This window comes from Sphaerodactylus townsendi, linkage group LG03 (genome assembly GCF_021028975.2).
Source record: "Sphaerodactylus townsendi isolate TG3544 linkage group LG03, MPM_Stown_v2.3, whole genome shotgun sequence".
NCBI classification, from domain to species: Eukaryota; Metazoa; Chordata; class Lepidosauria; order Squamata; family Sphaerodactylidae; genus Sphaerodactylus; species Sphaerodactylus townsendi.
The window spans coordinates 146,698,361-146,716,810 of record NC_059427.1 but is presented as its reverse complement, the minus strand read 5'-3'; the positions used below and the strand labels follow the sequence as shown (position 1 = coordinate 146,716,810).

Sequence of the window (18,450 nt, the reverse complement as noted above, 5' to 3'; positions counted from 1 at the left end):
TGAAGTCCAGGACCCCTAAGGTGGCATTCTCCAGAAATGCTACCAGTTCCACCCAGCATGAGGCGAGAGCTAGGCAAGTGGAGATACAGGGTCTCAATGCGTGGATGAGAAGGTGAATTAATAAGGCAGAGGGTTTTCGATTTGTCCAGGAACTGGGGAACCTTTTGGGACAAGGCAGGCCTGTACAAAAAGGGCCGAACTGCATCTTAACCAAAGAGGGAACCAGGCTGCTGGCGGCTCAACATTAAAAAAAAAGGTGGCGAGAACAGCTTTTAAGCTGATCCCTGGGGGAAAGCCGACAGGAGCTGAGGTGACTTGAGTTCGGAATACGAAATATCTATGGGGATGCAGACAGAGAGGGAAGTTTTTTTCTAAATCCAACCCACACACACAAGCGAGGAACATGGCACAATGTGCAGCCTGTGACAAGGGATAGTGTCTACACAAGAAGACTTGAGGGTAAAAGCACATAAAGCCAAGGTTAAGGACAGAGACAGGGTATACAGGTGTACCATGCTAATCAGTAGAAGCCTACGACCTAAAATCTCTGGGGGGGAGGCGCTGGAGTACAGAGACTTTGGTATAGTGGGCATTACAGAGACATGGTGGAATGAGGTAGAACCAGTGGGGATGCTGTTATATACCAGGCTACAGGCTCCTATATAGGAAAAGGGATAGGACCAGAAGGCAGTGGGGGGGTGGAGTTGCCCGCTTTACGCAAAAGGAAACAGTGTCACATAAAATAGATGATGCAAGGGAGCTGGTTCCTTACAGAATCACTGTGGATATCAATACACCAGGGGTGAAGGACGAAGCTTAATAATGGGAATATATTAGTAGTCCCCTGACCAGAAGTGCACAAAGAGAGATTCTGGGATGGAAAAAAGAAATTAGAGAGGCCAACAAAAACAAAAATGCTTAGTGGTAATGGGTGATTTTAACTATCCCCATATAGAAGCTGGAAAAAATGCATGTTCAGGTCATAGTAAGGAGGAGAGCATTCCTGGATATGCTTCTAAATGACTGTAACTTAGAGCAGATGGTTGTGGAACCAAGCAGGGGAGAGGAGATCCTAGATCTAATTCTATGTGGGACCCAGGACCTGGTGCAGGAAGTCAGTGTTGTTGAGCCCGATGAGGGAACAGCGACCACAATGCTGTCAGAAACCCTGATATCTCAGCATGTCGCGAGCAAGTGGCAACTACTAATGTAGTTGTTAAGCCTTCAGAAAGGGAAATTTCTCCAAGATGGGGGGGATGAGTGCTTTTAGGAAGCTGAGAAAAGGAAGAAAAAATCAAGAGAGTAAAAACTGTCCAGGGTGCTTGGAGGTTATTTAAAAACACAGTAATAAAAGCTCAGCTGGAATGTGTTCCACAGGTTAGAAAAGGCAGCACCCAGTCCGAAAGCCACCATGGTTAACAAAGAGAGGTTGAGAGGTGATTATTAGAAAAAAGAAAATGTCCTTTAGAAAATGGAAGTCAGTTTGACTGATAGAAGAATATGAGAGGGTACAAATGGTGGCAAAGAAGCAAGTTAGCTGTAAGGGAGGCAAAAAGGATTATAGAGGTACGCATGGCTGCGAACATCAAAGACCAGCAACAAACAGTTCTTCTGCGTACATCAAAAGCAGGAAAGCCAGCAAGGGAAGAGTAGGCCCGGATTAGATGACAAAGGAAGGTAGGGTGTTGTGCTAAAAGATGGCAGGGAGATTGCAGAGAAGCTGGAATGAATTCTTTTGCATGCAATGTCTTCACCCCAAGGAGGGAGGTGAGGAAAATTCCTGCACCTGAACCAAGCTGTGGGAGGCGAAGATCCGAAGGAACTGGCGAAGATAGTGGTGCTTGAACAAAAGGAAGAAGTTCTGGCAGCCATTGATAAACTAAAATGTTACCGATCCCTGGCCCAGATTACCTTGCATTCACCCAAGAGTTCTTAAAGAGAGCTCAAGCATGAAATTTCACAGATCTTCTCACTTTAATATGCAACTTATCCCACAAAATCCGGAAACCATACAGAAAGACTGGAAGATGGCCAATGTGCAATCTTTAAGAGAAAAGGATCTTAGGGAGACCGAGGGAAATTACAAACCCAGTCAGTTTTGGCTTATCTATTTCCTGGCAAATTAGTAGAATCTATCATTAAAGATAAGAATTATAAAACATGTAAAGAAGCAAAGACCTGCTGAGAAAGAGTCCAAAGCGTAAACTTTGCAGAGAACCAAAAAAAATCCCTGTCTTCTACAAACTTACTAGAGGTTCTTTTGAGACAAACAGACATGTGGATAAAAGGGGGGAACCAGTGGACATTGTATACTTGGATTTCCAAAAAGGCTTTTGACAAAGTTCACTCTTGAGAGGCTGTTGAGAAAACTCAGTAATGTGAAGGGAATAAGAGAGGAAGTCTCCTATGGATTTAAAAACTGGTTGAGGAACAGGAAACAAAGGGTGGGTATAAATGGGGAAGTTCTCTACAATGTGGAGAGAATGTCGAGTGTGGTGTCCCCAAGGATCCGTTTTTGGGACCAGTGCTCTTTAAACCTATTTATGCAAGCGGCCTGGAAGTACGGGGTACAGTTAGTGTGGTGGCCAAGTTTGCAGATGATACCAAGTGATATGTAGGGTGGAGTACTTGAGAACAACAAAGGATTGCGAAGAGCTCCAAGTGGACCCAATAAGTTGAGTGGGCTCCAGAAGTAACAAATGCAGTTCAATGTAGCAAAATGTAAAGTGATGATGATGCACATAGAGGCAAAAAATCCAAACTTCACATACCTGCACGCTACAGGGGTCAGTGCTATGTCACACAACCAGACCAGGAAAGGGATTTAAGCGTCTTAGTTGATAATAGTTCCATGGGAGTGTCGACTCAATGCATGGCAGCTGTGAAAAAATATGCTGGGGATCATTAGGAAAGGAATTGAGAATAAAAACTGCAAAAGATTGTCATGCCCATATATAAAGCAGTGGTTAGGCAGCACTTGGAGTACTGTGTCCAGTTCTGAATTAAGCGCATCTCAAAAAGGATATTGAAGGAGATAGAAAAAGAGATTAAGAGAAGAGGGCAACAAGGATGATTGAGGGACTGGAGCACCTTCCCTATGAGGAGAGGCTGCAGCGTTTGGGACTCTTTAGTTTGGAGAGGAGACGGCTGAGGGGAGATATGATTGAAGTCTACAAAATTATGCATGGGGTAGAAAATGTTGACAGAGAGAAATTTTTCTCTCTTTCTCACAATACTAGAACCAGGGGGGCATACACTGAAAATGCTGGGGGGAAGAATTAGAACTAATAAAAGGAAACACTTCTTCACGCAACGTGTGATTGGTGTTTGGAATATGCTGCCACAGGAGGTGGTGATGGCCACTCACCTGGATAGCTTTAAAAGGGGCTTGGACAGATTTATGGAGGAGAAGTCGATTTATGGCTACCAATCTTGATCCTCTTTGATCTGAGATTGCAAATGCCTTAGCAGACCAGGTGATCGGGAGCAACAGCCGCAGAAGGCCATTGCGTTCACATCCTACATGTGAGCTCCCAAAGGCACCTGGTGGGCCACTGCGAGTAGCAGAATGCTGGACTAGATGGACTCTGGTCTGATCCAGCTGGCTTGTTCTTATGTTCTTATGTTCTTACTTTTTTTTCCAGCTATCAGGTAACTAAGACACAGAGGGGGGAAGGCCAAATCCTCTCTATCTGACTATTGATACAAACTATGTACCTTTACCTGTTACTATAATTGTCAATTTTTTTCACCTATTTCATGATATTTCCTTACACTGTACTGACGAAATTTAAATAAACTTTCTTTTTTTAAAAAAAAATCTGGTTCACCAGATAAGGGTCTACCATCCATTGTGGAGGAACAGGGAGTCAAACCTGGTTCTCCAGATTAGAGTCCACCTGTTCTTAACCACTACGTGATGCTGGCTCCTTCCAAAGCCATTAAATCAGCACTTACATTTTAATCATTCCAAAGCCATTAAATCAGTACTCACATTTTAGCCAGCACATAGCCCACAATCTTGCCGTTCTCATCCTCTGCGATGTAGGAGAGCTGCAAGGCCGCAAGAAAACAGTTAAAGGCAAGAATAACAAGGCAGGTGGGGTCAAACCCCACAGAAGAGTTCTTTAGGGGGCAAAGAATGAGGACCGAGCTAACTAATTAACATCCACAAGCATGAAAGGGGCTAGGCCTTAAATTGGAAGCAGGGTTGAAAGACAAGTCAGCGAAGACGCAGAGAATAAGTTCGATTTCGAATACCTTTAATGGCATATAAATTGTTTAAGATTAACTTAGCAAGATAATAACAGCCTTTACAACTTTACAATTTCTGACGAGTTAAAATAACACCATTTAAAAATTGAGCCACCGCTTCCGACAGCTCGTAGTTGTGGCTGTTTAAAAGACATATAACCTTCTGTTTATCTGTAATGCCTTCACTTCCATGCAGGAAGGGGATTGTGTGCTTCTTCCTACCTATCTCATAAAAAGGACAATTCAACAGCATATGAGATACTGTTTCCACAGAACCCATGCCACACGGGCATTTCCTTTCTTTATGTGGGATTCCAAGGTGGCGTCCATGGCTAAAGGTATTCGAAATCGAATCGAATAAGTTGCAATGTTGGAATCTTTTTTTTTTTAAGTTTCATGTTAATATTAGTTTTTTTATCATTATGCCTTCGATATCTGGACCGTGCACCACAATCTGAAAATGATTTTTGATCGTCCTAATTTATTTCCAATAATGATGGGGAAATGATCTGGTTAATGAACTGGCCCTACTTGTTTGTGTGAGTAATATGGATTCATTATTTTGAAAAGTACATTTTAAGTTTTATAAATCGCTCACACAATAATTAACCTAAGTGATTTTTTCCCCTCTTCCTCTCTTATTTTTTTCCCTTCAGATTTTAAAGCTCATTTTATTTCATGATGTGTGTTTTAACAATGTGTACTACTGAGACGTAACTGTTGGCCAAAAGGCGTCCGGTTTCAATGAAAATGTTCACTGTTTTGCATGGTATCAAAATGTTATTAATTCATCAAATGTAACCCATTAAAATACGCTCTGTTGTTAGGCCTGTTGCCTTCTTGGTTACCAGATTTTTCTGGGCTGATGTTTCTCTTCCCCCTTCTGTTTTGGTTTTGCTCCATGGGTGAAACCAGAGAGAATCCCAATACCATCACAACCGTGGTAGCCTTGGTCAAAATTAAGGGTTTAATGCAATTTAACTATTGCCTTGCTGGGCTCCAAACACCAAAACTTATCACACATGGCAGTAGTTGCATCCCACTGGAAAACTGAAAGCAATCTTAACACAGAATTCTGGGAAGATAAAGTCAGAGAATATGCTACAATGGCCAAATTAACAAAGCTTGTAAACAGATGGTCAAAACAGGAATTTGATGAGAAATGGGAACTGTATTTCTTGCTTGAGGCGGAACTGACTATGCAAGAACAATAAAAATAGTGAGAATATTAATTTGTTATTGATTAAAACATACAAACTGTTTATTAGATACTTATTGTTGTGTTGTAGCTAAAGACTAGAAGGTGATGAATGTTGTGTAATTGTATTTTCTTCCTCTTTCTATATTTTCTTCTGTTTTTAAACTATATTTGAGAAAATAAATATCAAAGCTAATTAAACACAAGATAATTAAATGCAAGATAACACAGCAGTGGCATAGTCCTTAAGAGCAGATGTACTCTAATCTGGAGGAACAGGGTTTGATTCCCCGCTCTGCTGCTTGAGCTGTGGAGGCTTATCTGGGGAATTCAGATTAGCCTGCACACTCCAACACAAGCCAGCTGGGTGACCTTGGGCTAGTCACAGTTCTTCGGAGCTCTCTCAGCCCCACCTACCTCACTGGGTGTCTGTTGTGAGGGGGGAAGGGAAAGGAGTTTGTAAGCCCCTTTAAGTCTCCTACAGGAGAGAAAGGGGGGATATAAATCCAACTCTTCTTCTTCTTCTACACCATGTTGAAAATAAATTATAACTAAGAGAACCCCACACAGGGTTAGGAAGAAAATAAAAACCTTAACAGTGAGCGAATATAATTCTCTAACTGGGGAACAAATTCCCGGCAATGCACTTATTACAACTGGGATGAAATCCCCTCGCAATTTTAAAATACAAACACAACTGGGATGACACCCTCTTGCAATTTTAAAGTATAAACCACAGTGCAATCGCCGCACAGTAACATGTTTTTACAAACAACAATACATTAGCAATAACATATAGTCACTTCTACAAAAGCGTCCAAATGTTTTGCAAAAACAGCATCACCCAGGGAGGATGTATAAATATAGGCTTGGTCTATTTCCTGGGGAAAATTCTCCTTAGCCCAGCCTGTTTTGCTGAAATCAAACAACATAGCGACAGCCATTCAAAAGGCCACTGGAATAAATATTTCTACACCAACTTACTTACCCTCAAAGCTTATCACAAAATATATTTTCTTCTGGATCTTATCTTGCGTTTGACAAGTTTCGGTGTTGAAGCCCAGGGAAGCGGTTGTGAAGTGACAGTAAACTCTTAATTAAGGTATTTCTGGTTGCAACTTAATTTTGACCAAGGTCATCATGGTTGTAATTCTATTTGGATTCTTCTGCCCGTGTTGCCAAGTTCTTTAACACCTTAGGTATTTGAAACCAGAGGGAGGCGGTAGTACACCCCGCCCCCCAAAAAAAACCAAATGAAAGGAGCCCACACATTTCCACTTGAAGTGTCAAAAGCACATTAAATACATTAGGTGGGTCATTGCGTTATGGCCACCTTATCCAGTCAGCTGCTATCTATCTATCTATCTATCTATCTATCTATCTATCTATCTATCTATCTATCTATCTATCTATCTATCTATCTATCTATCTATCTATCTATCTATCTATCTATCTATCTATCTATCTATCTATCTATCTATCTATCTATCTATCTATTTATTTATTTATTCATTTATTCATTCATTCATTCATTTATTCATTCATTCATTTATTCATTCATTCATTCATTCATTCATTCATTCATTCATTCCACTTTTATACCGCCAAAAGGGCTCAGGGCGGTTTACAACATAAATACAGGCAAGTGGATAAACAGGATAAAATGCTAAAAATTAATACCAGTTAAAATGCAGCGCTCCAAATTCATAAATATTTAAAACAGATGGCGTTCAACCATTAACTCCTCTAACTCTGAGAGGGGAACAGCGGATCTCAGTTGTTAATGAGCTCAGCAGCAACCCGGCCTCCCAAAGCCCGGTGAATAACTACGATGCCCACAAGGGAGGCTCTACTTGAATTCATTTAGTCCCTTGAAGTCCCGGACGGAGGGAAGAGCATTCCCACCCAGGCAGGGGCCAGGGCCGTAAAAGCCCTGGCCCTAGTGGAGGCCAGCCGCATCATAGAGGGGGCGGGGACCTCCAGTAAATTGGCCTCTGCCGAGCGCAGAGACCGACGTGGGACATATGGGGCCAGACGGTTATCAATCCCATATTGCAGATGGGAATCAGAAGCCGCAGTGGGGGACATCATAGTTTGCCACATGAATATCCAACCCAGGAGCCTTCCTCTTCTCTCAGTCCCATCCTCCTCTTTCTTGCCAACCTGCAGCTACTAGCCAAATTTAAGATGAATTCCACAGCAGGCACAGGAGCAAGAGAAGGGAAACCAGTCAGTAAAGTTCCAGTTCCAGTAAGAATGACAGCTCTTTTTTTTACATTTACAACCCTACATGATTGGAATGGGAGTATCTAAAGCAGGGGTCTTCAAACTATGGCCCCCCAGATGTTCATGAACTACAATTCCCATCAGCCCTGCCACTTGGCCATGCTGGCAGGGGCTGATGGGAATTGTAGTCCATGAACATCTGGAGGGCCATAGTTTGAAGACCCCTGATCTAAAGGATCATCTTCTTCCATATGTTCCTGCCCCAGGGCTGTGACGTAGGTATAGATTTTTAATAGGGTGGGTTCAGCGGGCGGGGCCACGCCTCCCCAAGCCCCTCCCTTGGTCTCAATGCTTATAAAAGCAGCTCTCCAAGGCCAGGGACGGCAGACTCCCCTGACCCCCAGCTGGGCTCCCAGCCGGCAGCCGGCAGTCCCTTCTGCCCTCCCCTCCGGGCAGAGCAGATAGCAGAAGATCTGGGAACAGATCTCACGTTTAGGCGTAAAAACAAGTGTGGAAAGTCCACGTTGGATGAGGGCCACAGTCATGAAAGGGGTGGGGAATTCAACCCACAACAGGGAGACCTGTATCAGAAAATACATTATTATTGTATCATTCAATTGTAGAAGTGCTCTCCCTCAGCCTGAAGTGGTACAGCCCAGACATGGGTTCATCAACTTAGTTAGAACAGGCTTAGGCACTAGTCTAAACCAGATCCTAGTCCAACACTCTTAACTACTGCACTGGGCCTGCCTTTCAAAGTTAAAGAAGTGGACATATTTCAGACGAATACCATTCCCAGTTTGACCGTGGCTTTTTCAAAAACAGGCCCCAATTTTTCAAAAAACAGGCCCTACAAGCCTCGTGATGAAAGAGTCAAAGTGTGGATGGCTGCTATTTAATGAATGGGCCTGTAAAACCTGCCCTGTAACTTCCTAGACACCGTGACCAAAATGACACTGGGAGAGGCTGCAAAATGAGTCCCAGCTGCAGGGAGAGAAAACATCTTATCTGCCCAACTTCCTGTTTGGCAACTGGAGGCTCCCAAGTCAGAACTGGCTTCTGGATAGATATTGCCACCACTGACTGGTGGTTTCAGGTATTTACACCTTGGCTTCTTTGAGGAAGTGAGGCTGTGCCTCAGCCTTCTCAGGACAAGATGCTGACTGGAGTCCCCAACTTTTTTTAGCCTGTGGGAATTCTGACACACTCATGGGCCAGCAACAAAATGGCGGCCATAGGAAGAGGAACCAGCTGTTAAAAGGCTTCTGCAGGAGGGGGAGCCAGCCACAAAATGGCTCCCGCAGCTTAGCTTCTGTAACAGGAGTAGGAACTGGGACAGTTCTTTAGACAGGATGGAGACCTCCGGCTCTTCCAGATCCAGGAACTACAGATTCCTATCAGCCTCTGTCAGCAGTGGCCATGCTGGTAGGCTGATGAGGATTCGACTCAATCTAATCCAACACTCTTAACCACTGAACCACACTGGTTCTCCAAGATCTTTGTACTGTGGCGGTAGCAGCTGCCAAAGCAACATTTTTTTTTAAAAAGCACTGCCAATCAAAAGGGCAATGGCCAATCAGAAGCCTTGCTGGGCAGAAGCCCCACTTAGGCCCGCCCACTTTCTATGAGCACTTGGCAGCCACCACGAAGTTCTGTCCACGGATACCACAGGACAGTGGTGGCGAACCTATGGCACAGGTGCCAGAGGTGGCACTCAGAGCCCTCTCTGTGGGCACACGCAAACAGAGTTCGTCATGTTGGGGGGAATCTCCCCCCCCCCACGTCTAGGCTGGCCTGGGCTGCTGGGCTCGATTATTAGCATTAAACCTAAGACTTAGTTTTGGGGAAGCAATGTAGGTAACTGTGTTAAGCTGTTAAACCCCAGTAATTTTCATGCGAAGAACTAAAGCGTGATCCTTTACCTGGGAGTAAGCTCGGTTGCTGGCAATGGGGCTTGCTTCTGAGTAAACCCTCCTAGGGTCGTGATTCACCCGTTGGAAGAGTTGCACGGTTGCTTCAAAGCAAAGCCACCAACTGCCACCAAGCTTACTCCTGAGTAATGCACGCCTCAAAGCCAGCCGTTTTTTCTAAACGAAAACCCCAGTATTCAGGTTAAATGGCCGTGTTGGCACTTTGCGATAAATAAGTGGGTTTTGGGTTGCAGTTTGGGCACTCAGTCTCGAAAAGGTTCGCCATCACTGCCATAGGACTCATGGGTACAACCTTTGGGGAATCCTGCACTAGGCAGAGATGTCCCCACAAAGAGAATCAGTCACCTGTGGCCAAGAGAGTCCGTGATAGAAGTAGTATTTCATCTGGTAGTTTTCCGGCAGGCACAGAAGATTACAGTGCTGCATGTTCATCAAGTCCTCGGGCTGGGGGCAGGAAAGAGAAAAAAAAGCCGAGTCAGAACAGGACAGATTGATTACTCCTCAGGTCAACGGCTCTTGGCACCAATGGCTAGTTGGAACATCTGCATTCAGAGGCAGCATCTTTTTGAACCAGTGGCATAGCACCAACGAGGCCTGGTGGGGCATGATGCCCCGGGCGGAGCAGCGGAGGGGGTGTGGCCAGGCCGCAGAGGGGCATGGCAGGGCGGCAGTGCAGGAGGGACGTAGGGTGCGTGGCCCGGGCGCAGTTCCCCCTCGCTCCACCTCTGCTTTGAACACTGGATGGTGGGGAACATCCAGCCCAGAAGTCCATTCTCCGTTTCCAAAAGCGGCCCGAGAGGAAGCTGCAGCACTGAGCATTTGTATGGCATTTTCCACCAAGACTTCACATCAGGCACCCCAACAAACCTCACAGCCTTTCTCAAAGTGGGATTCACAGACTGAGTCAAGGCCAACTTATTGTCGAAGGCTTTCACTTCCAGAATCACTGGGGTGTTGTGGGGTTTCCAGGCTGCATGGCCGTGTTCCAGTAGCATTTTTTCTCCTGACGTTCCGCCTGCTTCTGTGGCTGGCATCTTGAAGATGCCACCTTGAAGATGCTAGCCACAGATGCAGGCAAAACGCCAGAAGAAAATGCTACTGGAACACGGCCATACAGCCTGGAAACCCCACAACAATCAAGGCCAACTCTTGGAGCAAATGAGAAGCTGCTCTCCACTGGCCACATCAGACAGTGGCCAAACAGAAATGCCCGGAACAGAGGCCGAGACGGCCATTCCATAAGGACCCTGAGCTCTCAGAAGATGGAGGCCTACCTCTGCAGACACACGGGGCCACACTTCATAAGAGGCTGAAGGCAGACAGCGACACCCTACCTCTCGCCCAGACAGAGGCAAAGAGAAGGAATGGCAATTAACCACCTTCCTTTCCATGTCTGAGCAAATCCAGTGTGGGGTGGAGGGCTCATGAAATATTTTTAGTCAAAACTGGGGTTGCTGGGTTCCGGAGGTTTCAGAATCATAGCCAGTTATGCTAAGCATAACAGTGTTAGCCTTGAAGGCCCTTCCAACTACATGACCCGCACAACAGCCCTGTAAGGTATTGATAATCAAGTGCTGTCAAGTCACGATCGACTTATGGCGGCCCTGTGGGGTTGCCATCGTAAGAGACTGACAGAGGCAATTTGCCATTGCCTGCCTCTGCACAACAACCCAGCGGTCCTTGGTGGTCTCCCTTCCAAGTTCTCACCATGGCCAACCCTGCTTAGCTTCCACGTTCTGGCGAGATTGGGCTAAACTGGGCTACTACATATTGCAGCTGGGGACTGAGGTGGCTTGTCCAGAGGTTTTGCAGCTGAGAAAATTGTGAGATTGACAACCCTAGGGCCCATGCCTCATTTTCTTAACCACAACACTATGCTGTCGGGACAATAGAAGCAGAGCTTGGGAGTGCACAACGACTCTCCCCAGTTGGCCACCCAACAGCTGCCATCTAGAAATGTCTGGCCTCTGAGTATGACAGCCATTGAAGAGTTCGCCTGCAGGTGGGGTTACCCACCTCCAGGTGGGGTCTGCGATCTCCCAGAATTGCAATAGATCTCCAGATGACACAGGAAGTCAGTTCCCCTGGAGAAAATGGCAGCTTTGGAGAGCATTATGCCCCACTGAGGTGTCTCCCCAAATCATAAGAACATAAGAACAAGCCTGCTGGATCAGACCAGAGTCCATCTAGTCCAGTACTCTGCTACTCGCAGTGGCCCACCAGGTGCCTTTGGGAGCTCACATGCAGGAGGTGAAAGCAATGGCCTTAAGAACATAAGGCAGTACTGTGGGATGGTGAGGTCATCCTAGTCCAGTGCTCTGCTACTTTCGCGGTGGCCCCACCCAGGTGCCTCTGGGAGCTCCTTGGAGGCATGAGATGTGAAGGCAAGTAGCTTAGAACATAGAGCGAGCCTGCTGGATCAGACCAGGGAGTCCATCACTGGTCAGTACTCTGCTGCTCGCCAGTGGCCACAGGTGCCTTTGGGAATACAGGCAGGATGTGAAAGCAATGGCCTTAAGAACATAAGAACGAGCCTGCTGGATCAGACCAGAGTCCATCTCAGTCCAGTACTCTGCTACTACTTGAGGATGGCCCACCAGGTGCAGATACAGGCAGGATGTGAAAGCTTAATGGCCTTAGAACATAGAAAAGAGCCAGCTGGATCAGACCAGAGTCCATCAGGTCCAGCTCTGCTACTACTTAGTGGCCCACCAGAGTGCGCTTGGGAGCTCACAGGCAGGATGTAGAAAGCAATGGCCTTAGAACATAGAAAGAGCCTGCTGGATCAGACCAGAGTCCATCTAGTCAGCACTCTGCTACCGCAGTGGCCACCAGGTGCCTTGGGAGCTCACAGGCAGGATGTGGCTTGTGCTCCAGAACAGGAGGACACTGCTGGATGGGCAGGTCAGTCAGTGGACTTCAGGTGCCTTTGGGAGACTCACAGGCGGATGGCAATGGCCGGAGAACATAAGAAAGAAACCAGCTGGATCAGACCAGAGTCCATCTAGTCCAGCTCTCTGCTGCTAGTGGCCACCAGGTGCCTTTGGGGCTCAGGCAGGATCTTGAAATAGCCTTAGAACGCAGAAAGAGCCTGCTGGATCAGGCCAGAGTCATCTAGTCCCAGCACTCCTGCTGTAGTGGCCCACCAGGTGCCTTCCTCAGGAGCTCTCTCTGGGCAGGAGGTGAAAGCAATGGCCTTAGAACATAAAGAAAGAGCCTGCTGGATCAGACCAGAGTGCATCAGGTAAAGCACTCTGCTACCATGGTGGCCACAGAGTGCCTTTGGGAGCTCTCTCTGAGCAGGAGGGTAAACAAAGGAGCCTTAAAACATAAGAACAAGCCAGCTGGATCAGACCAGGAGTCACGGGTCAGCATTCTGCTTTTCGCAGTGGCCCACCAGGTGCCTTTGGGAGCTCACATGCAGGAGGTGAAAGCAAGGGCCTTAAGAACATAAAAGAGCGAGCCTGCTGGATCCAGACCCAGGAGTCCATCTGGTCAGCATTCTGCTACTCACAGTATTGGTGCCTTTGGGAACAGGCAGGATCTTAAGCAATGGCCTTAAGAACATAAGAAACGAGCCTGCTGGATTGGACCAAGTCCATCTGGTCAGTACTCTGCTGCATAGGTGACCCACCAGGTGCAGCTTTGGGAGCTCTGGGCAGGACAGCTTAATGGCCTTAAGAACATAGAAAGAGCCTGGATCCAGACCAGGAGTCCATCTAGTCCAGCACTCTGCTGCTGCAGTGATGGCCTTTCTGGGTGCCTTTTGGGGCTCTCACAGGCGGGATGTGAAGCAATGGCCTTAAGAGAACATAAGAAAGAGCCGGCTGGATGGTTGATCCCATCTAGTCCCAGTACTCTGCTGCCAGGTGGCCTAGGTGCCTTTGGGAGCTCACAGGCAGGATGTAAGCAATGGCCTTAGAACATAAGAGAGCCAACTGGATCAGACCAGGAGTCCCATCTAGTCCAGCTCTCTGCTGCAGTGGCCCACCAGGTGCCCTTTTGGGAGCTCACAGGCAGGATGTGGCTGTGGCAAGAACATAAAGAAAGAGCACTGGATCAGACCAGAGTCCATCTAGTCCCAGCACTCTGCTACTGCCAGTGGCCCACAGGTGCCTTTAGGAGGCTCTCCCTTAGGCAGGAGGTAGAAATGGCCTTAGAACATAAGAAAAGGCCTGCTGGATCAGACCAGAGTCCATTAGTCCCAGCGCTCTGCTGCTACTTGGTGGCCCACCAGGTGCCTTTGAGACTCACAGGCAGGAGGTGGCAAGGGCCTTAAGAACATAGAACAAGCCAGCTGGATCCGAGACCAGAGTCCCATCTGAGTCAGCGTTCTGCTGCTCATGATGCCGGGGCACCTTTAGGAGCTCACATGCAGGAGGTAAAGACCTTAAGAACTTATAGGAGGCGAACTCTTTGGGATGGGCCAGAATTGCATCTGTCCATTCTGCTACTCACAGTGGCCCACTGGGTGCTGGGAGCTCACAGGCAGGATGTGAAAGCAATGGCCAGGAGCATAGAGCGAGAGCCTGCTGGATCAGACCAGAAGTCCATCTAGTCCAGTACTCTGCTACTAGCAGTGGCCCACCAGGTGCCTTTTAAGTCCCACAGGCAGGATGTGAAAGCAACTGGGCATAGAAGAAAGAGCCAGCTGGATGAGACCAGAAGTCCCATCTAGTCCAGCTCTACTGCACAAGGTAGCCCCACCAGGTGCCTTTTGGGAGCTCGACCCGGGATGTGAAAGCAATGGCCTTAAGAACATAGAAAAGAGCCTGCTGGATCAGACCAGAGTCCATCTAGTCCAGCACTCTGCTACTCGCAGTGGCCCACCAGGTGCCTTTTGGGAGCTCACAGGCAGGATGTGAAAGCATTGGCCTTAAGAACATAAGAAAGAGCCTGCTGGATCAGACCAAGTCCATCTAGTCCAACACTCCTGCACTACTCGCAGTGGCCCACCGGGTGCTGGGAGCTCAGGCAGGATGTGAGAAAGCGACATAAGAAAAGAGCCTGGATCAGACCAGAGTCCATCTAGTCCAGCTCTGCTACCTAGCAGTGGCCACAGGGTGCCTTTAGGAGTCACCTGCAGGAGGTGAAAACAATAGCCTTAAGAACATAAGAAAAGAGCCTGCTGGATCAGACCAGAGTCATCTAGTCCAGCATTCTGCTGCACGCTACTGCAGTAGCCCACCAGGTGCCTTGGGAGCTCTGCAGGCAGGATGTGAAGCAGCCTGTGCTGCCAGCAACATGCTCAGTCACCTGGTCTGTGCAGCATTTGCAATCTCAGATCAAAGAGGATCAAGATTGGTAGCCATAATCGTGCCTTCCTCAACGTCCACCTCGAAATCTCCAGGAATCTCCCGCCCTGGAGCTGGCAACCTTTCTCGTGGGGTTATTTTCCTCCTTTGGCGGGCCACTCGTGAGGCTGTCTCGCGGGTGAGCCTCCTGAAGAGCAGGAGGGCCGCCACCCAAGTTGAGCCAATGAATGAAACTTGGACCAAGACAAGTGGCATCCAATCCTCACCCCCACCCATAAGAGAGGCCACGATGAACTGAGGTCTTGCTTGGGGAATGAAAGCACACGGTCCCATAAATCCCACGCAAGGCACAACCCCCACTGTTCTTGCCTTTCCCCACACCAGTTCTAAACCAAACCTCCCTGCCCACCAGCCCGGTCCTCCCGCCGGCGGTCCCCGGGACTCGAACCCGTGCATTGCGAATATTCATGGCGGCGGCGGCGGCGGCGGGGTCGGGGTCGGTGGCGGCCCGTCTCTCGGCTCACGCGACGCCTCGAACACTCCGGCGAAAGGGCGGGGAAACGAGCGTGTCCATCTCCGCACCGCAGCCAATGCCCACGCAGGTAAGAAGACGCTCACTATCCAATCACCGGACGGCACTTTGTTTTTTTTTTTCCCTGCCGTCGTCCAGAGGATTAAAACAACAATTTCCCCGCCTCCAAGGATCCGTAGGCATCCAATCAGGCGCTCCGAAGGCGGTTTTACACTAACCAATTCTCCTCAGCTTCTTCCGCCCTCGCCCAAGATATTGCAGGAAGTGACGTTAAAACCCCCCCGCCGTTCATTCCTCGGAGAACGAGTTCTCGGCACCGCCTTTTCAAAATTAACTGACATTTGAACCAATCCTCTTCCAGTCTGCAACTGATTGATACTCAGTGTAACCAATAACAGTTCAAGCGGGGCTGACTAGAGCCAATCTCAAGATCTAGCGCTCTTAACATTTTTAACATTTTCTTAAAACTATACACCCTATATTTCCTGGTGATTCATGGCAGCTTACAGTGATTGTTATAATCATTTCCAGTAAAACCAGAATAAAATTTAAAAAAACCTATCTCTACCTCAAAGAGGCCAGTTTAAAAGATAGAGGCAAAATATGGAGCATTCAAAATAAAGGAAATAGCTGACACTGGCCACCCTGCCTCTGCAGTAGGTCCCACCTTGCAGGGCTGTTTTAAAATTATAACATGCTTATGCGAAGTGTGTTTATTAACTTCATATGTCCCACTTTTTTTCTCTCCAAGGAGGGCTCAAGGGCTCATTCCGCACAGCATATTCATAGCAAGTTGCAATAGTTATAAATGAACTTGTTTTCCGTTTTTATAAATGGAAAACAAATTCACTTATAACACTTGCAAATCATTACAAATATGCTGTGCGGAATGAGCCAAAGTGGCTTACATTGTTCTTCCGTCTTACTCTCACAACAACCCTGTGAGGGAGGCTAGACAGAAAGAAGGTGATTGGCATGGCAGAGTGATGATTCAAACTTGGGTCTCCCAGATCCTAGTCTGACACTGTAACCCCTACACCATGCAGGCTCTTGTCCTACCCAGCAAGCTCCCATGGCAGAGTAGGAATTTGAACCCAGGTCTTCCAGGTCTCACCACCCTACCCATTACACCACATTGCCTCTTCAGCCCTCACAGAGTTTAGCAGTGCAGCGTTTCCCTCGAAGAGAAGCTTGGGGGAGAGGGAGAAATAAGGAAGAGTCACAGTTGGTTTTGTGCAATTTTTGAGGACTTTTGAATTGGGCAAAAGCAGATAATTTGGGGGGGGGGGGAGCCCGTTAGTTACTTTGCCGCCACCTATTTGAAGCACCTTTGCCTTTGACAACCTTAACCGATTTCCTGGTTTCGCTCATGTGGGGCCACAAAGGTTGCCAACCTCCAGGTGGGCCCTGGAGATCTCCTAGAATTATAAGTGTTCTTCAGACTCCAGGGACCAGTTGGAGGAAATGGCTGCTTTGGAGGGTGGATTTCAGGGCATTACATCTTTGTTGAGTTTGGCTCCCCAAACTGCTCCTTTCCCCAGCTCCATAACCAAACCTCCAGACATTTTCCCAGCTGGAGTTGGCAACCCTACTTTTCAGCAGGGTTTTTCTACACAGGCAATAGTTTATTCCTATACTACAATATATTAACCTTGGAATTTAGCATGCCTTTGTAGCAGCTCTGAAATGTTTATCTGCGATATTAATTTTAGATTTAATATGTGTCTTAATTTCTGTCTCTTGCTAATAGTAATCATAACAAACATGGCCAGTATGTTGCAGACAGAATTTGCTTGTTGTTGGGTGGTTCGGGCCCAGTGTAATGTGAATTGGTGGCCTTCTTTTTGTTGAAGATGTGAACACGGACTGATGTATCTTGCGGGTTTGTATTGGATGTGTTTTGCTCTATTGGTTTGTTTTGTAGCTGCGGTGTTCTTTTAACATGCCAATAAAGGCTTCTGTTCTGTTCTGTTCCACAGGCAATAGAATTGCACTGCACTGAACCCTTCACCGCATTATAGAGATAACTTATTAGCCTACACTTTAGCCTCCTGAAATTAGGGCCTTACTGTGTAATTTTTACATCATTTAATTTTAGACTTCTGAGTGTTTTTGCAACCCTAATCCTATTGTGCTGTTTACTGAATGCCCGATCCCAGAGGTGGCCAAACTTGCTTAACATAAGAGCCACATAGAGGCCGTTTCCGCACGGCACAATCATACCGGGTTACAATCGGCATCTTACAATACAGGTCTATTTCATCCCGGTTTCTCCCTTCGCATGGCTGCCGATTTTGAGAAGGAAGCCACTGAACACTAGGAGGAAATACTTTAATTTCTTTTACATGAGCCCGGGTCTTTTGTATCCCTGGTGTCCCACATTCTGATTGGCTGTTGTTTTTGAGTGGCAGCTTGAATGAACGTCAGGCAGAGAGATCAGGCAGCTGGGCGGGGAAAAATAAACCGGTTCTGCTCCCGTGATGTTTGCACAGTAGCTGTTCACCCCAGGATTTTTGAAAAGAATTGCAAAATTGGCCATTTTTGAAAATCCCGGGAGAAGGGAAATATCACAGGGCAAACCCACTTTAGGACCGGGAACCGTGTGAACCTTCGGGCCAGGCTGGGATATTTCCCTTGCTCAACCCAGAATATTTGGACCATGCAGAAACGGCCAGAATAGACTTCAGATATTTGAGGGCCACAAGACATGAATAAATATGACACACAGGCACATTTTGTTACAAATCTTTTATATAAATATTAAGAAACGTAAGTAATAATTGTTACTCATGTATGTAATTTCATTAACATTAAACGTGAGATTCTAGAAGGGAAGCTATGGTTACAGCCAAAATCAACACGGAATTCTTGCTCCCATCGTTAGAAGAAGTGAATTCTGATCCTCAAAAATCCAGCTTCGGTTCTTTAAATATGGCACCAGCCATCTAACTTCGCCATTTGCAATGTAGTCACAAGCCTTTATTGGCATAAAATAAACATACAAAATCAGCATACAAAATTTGCCCATTATTGCTCACAATTATAGACACTGGT

General features: G+C 46.9%; 1 protein-coding gene across 5 annotated transcripts in view; it reads right to left on the bottom strand.

Moving 5' to 3' along the window:
- Window positions 1-15,566, bottom strand: part of NAA10 (N-alpha-acetyltransferase 10, NatA catalytic subunit) — a 52,322-nt gene extending 36,756 nt beyond the window's left edge. Inside the window, exons 1-3 of one of the 5 annotated variants that reach the window (XM_048489936.1) lie at window positions 15,262-15,566; window positions 9,955-10,053; window positions 3,995-4,053 (exon numbers count right to left, since the gene is read on the bottom strand). In XM_048489936.1, the coding sequence (XP_048345893.1) occupies window positions 3,995-4,053; window positions 9,955-10,053; window positions 15,262-15,333 (230 nt within the window). In that variant the 5' untranslated portion in view covers window positions 15,334-15,566. The remainder of the gene's footprint in view (window positions 1-3,994; window positions 4,054-9,954; window positions 10,054-15,261) is intronic. The other 4 variants (XM_048489937.1, XM_048489939.1, XM_048489938.1 and 1 more) reach the window with 4 other exon arrangements.
- Window positions 15,567-18,450: the final 2,884 nt, after the last annotated feature.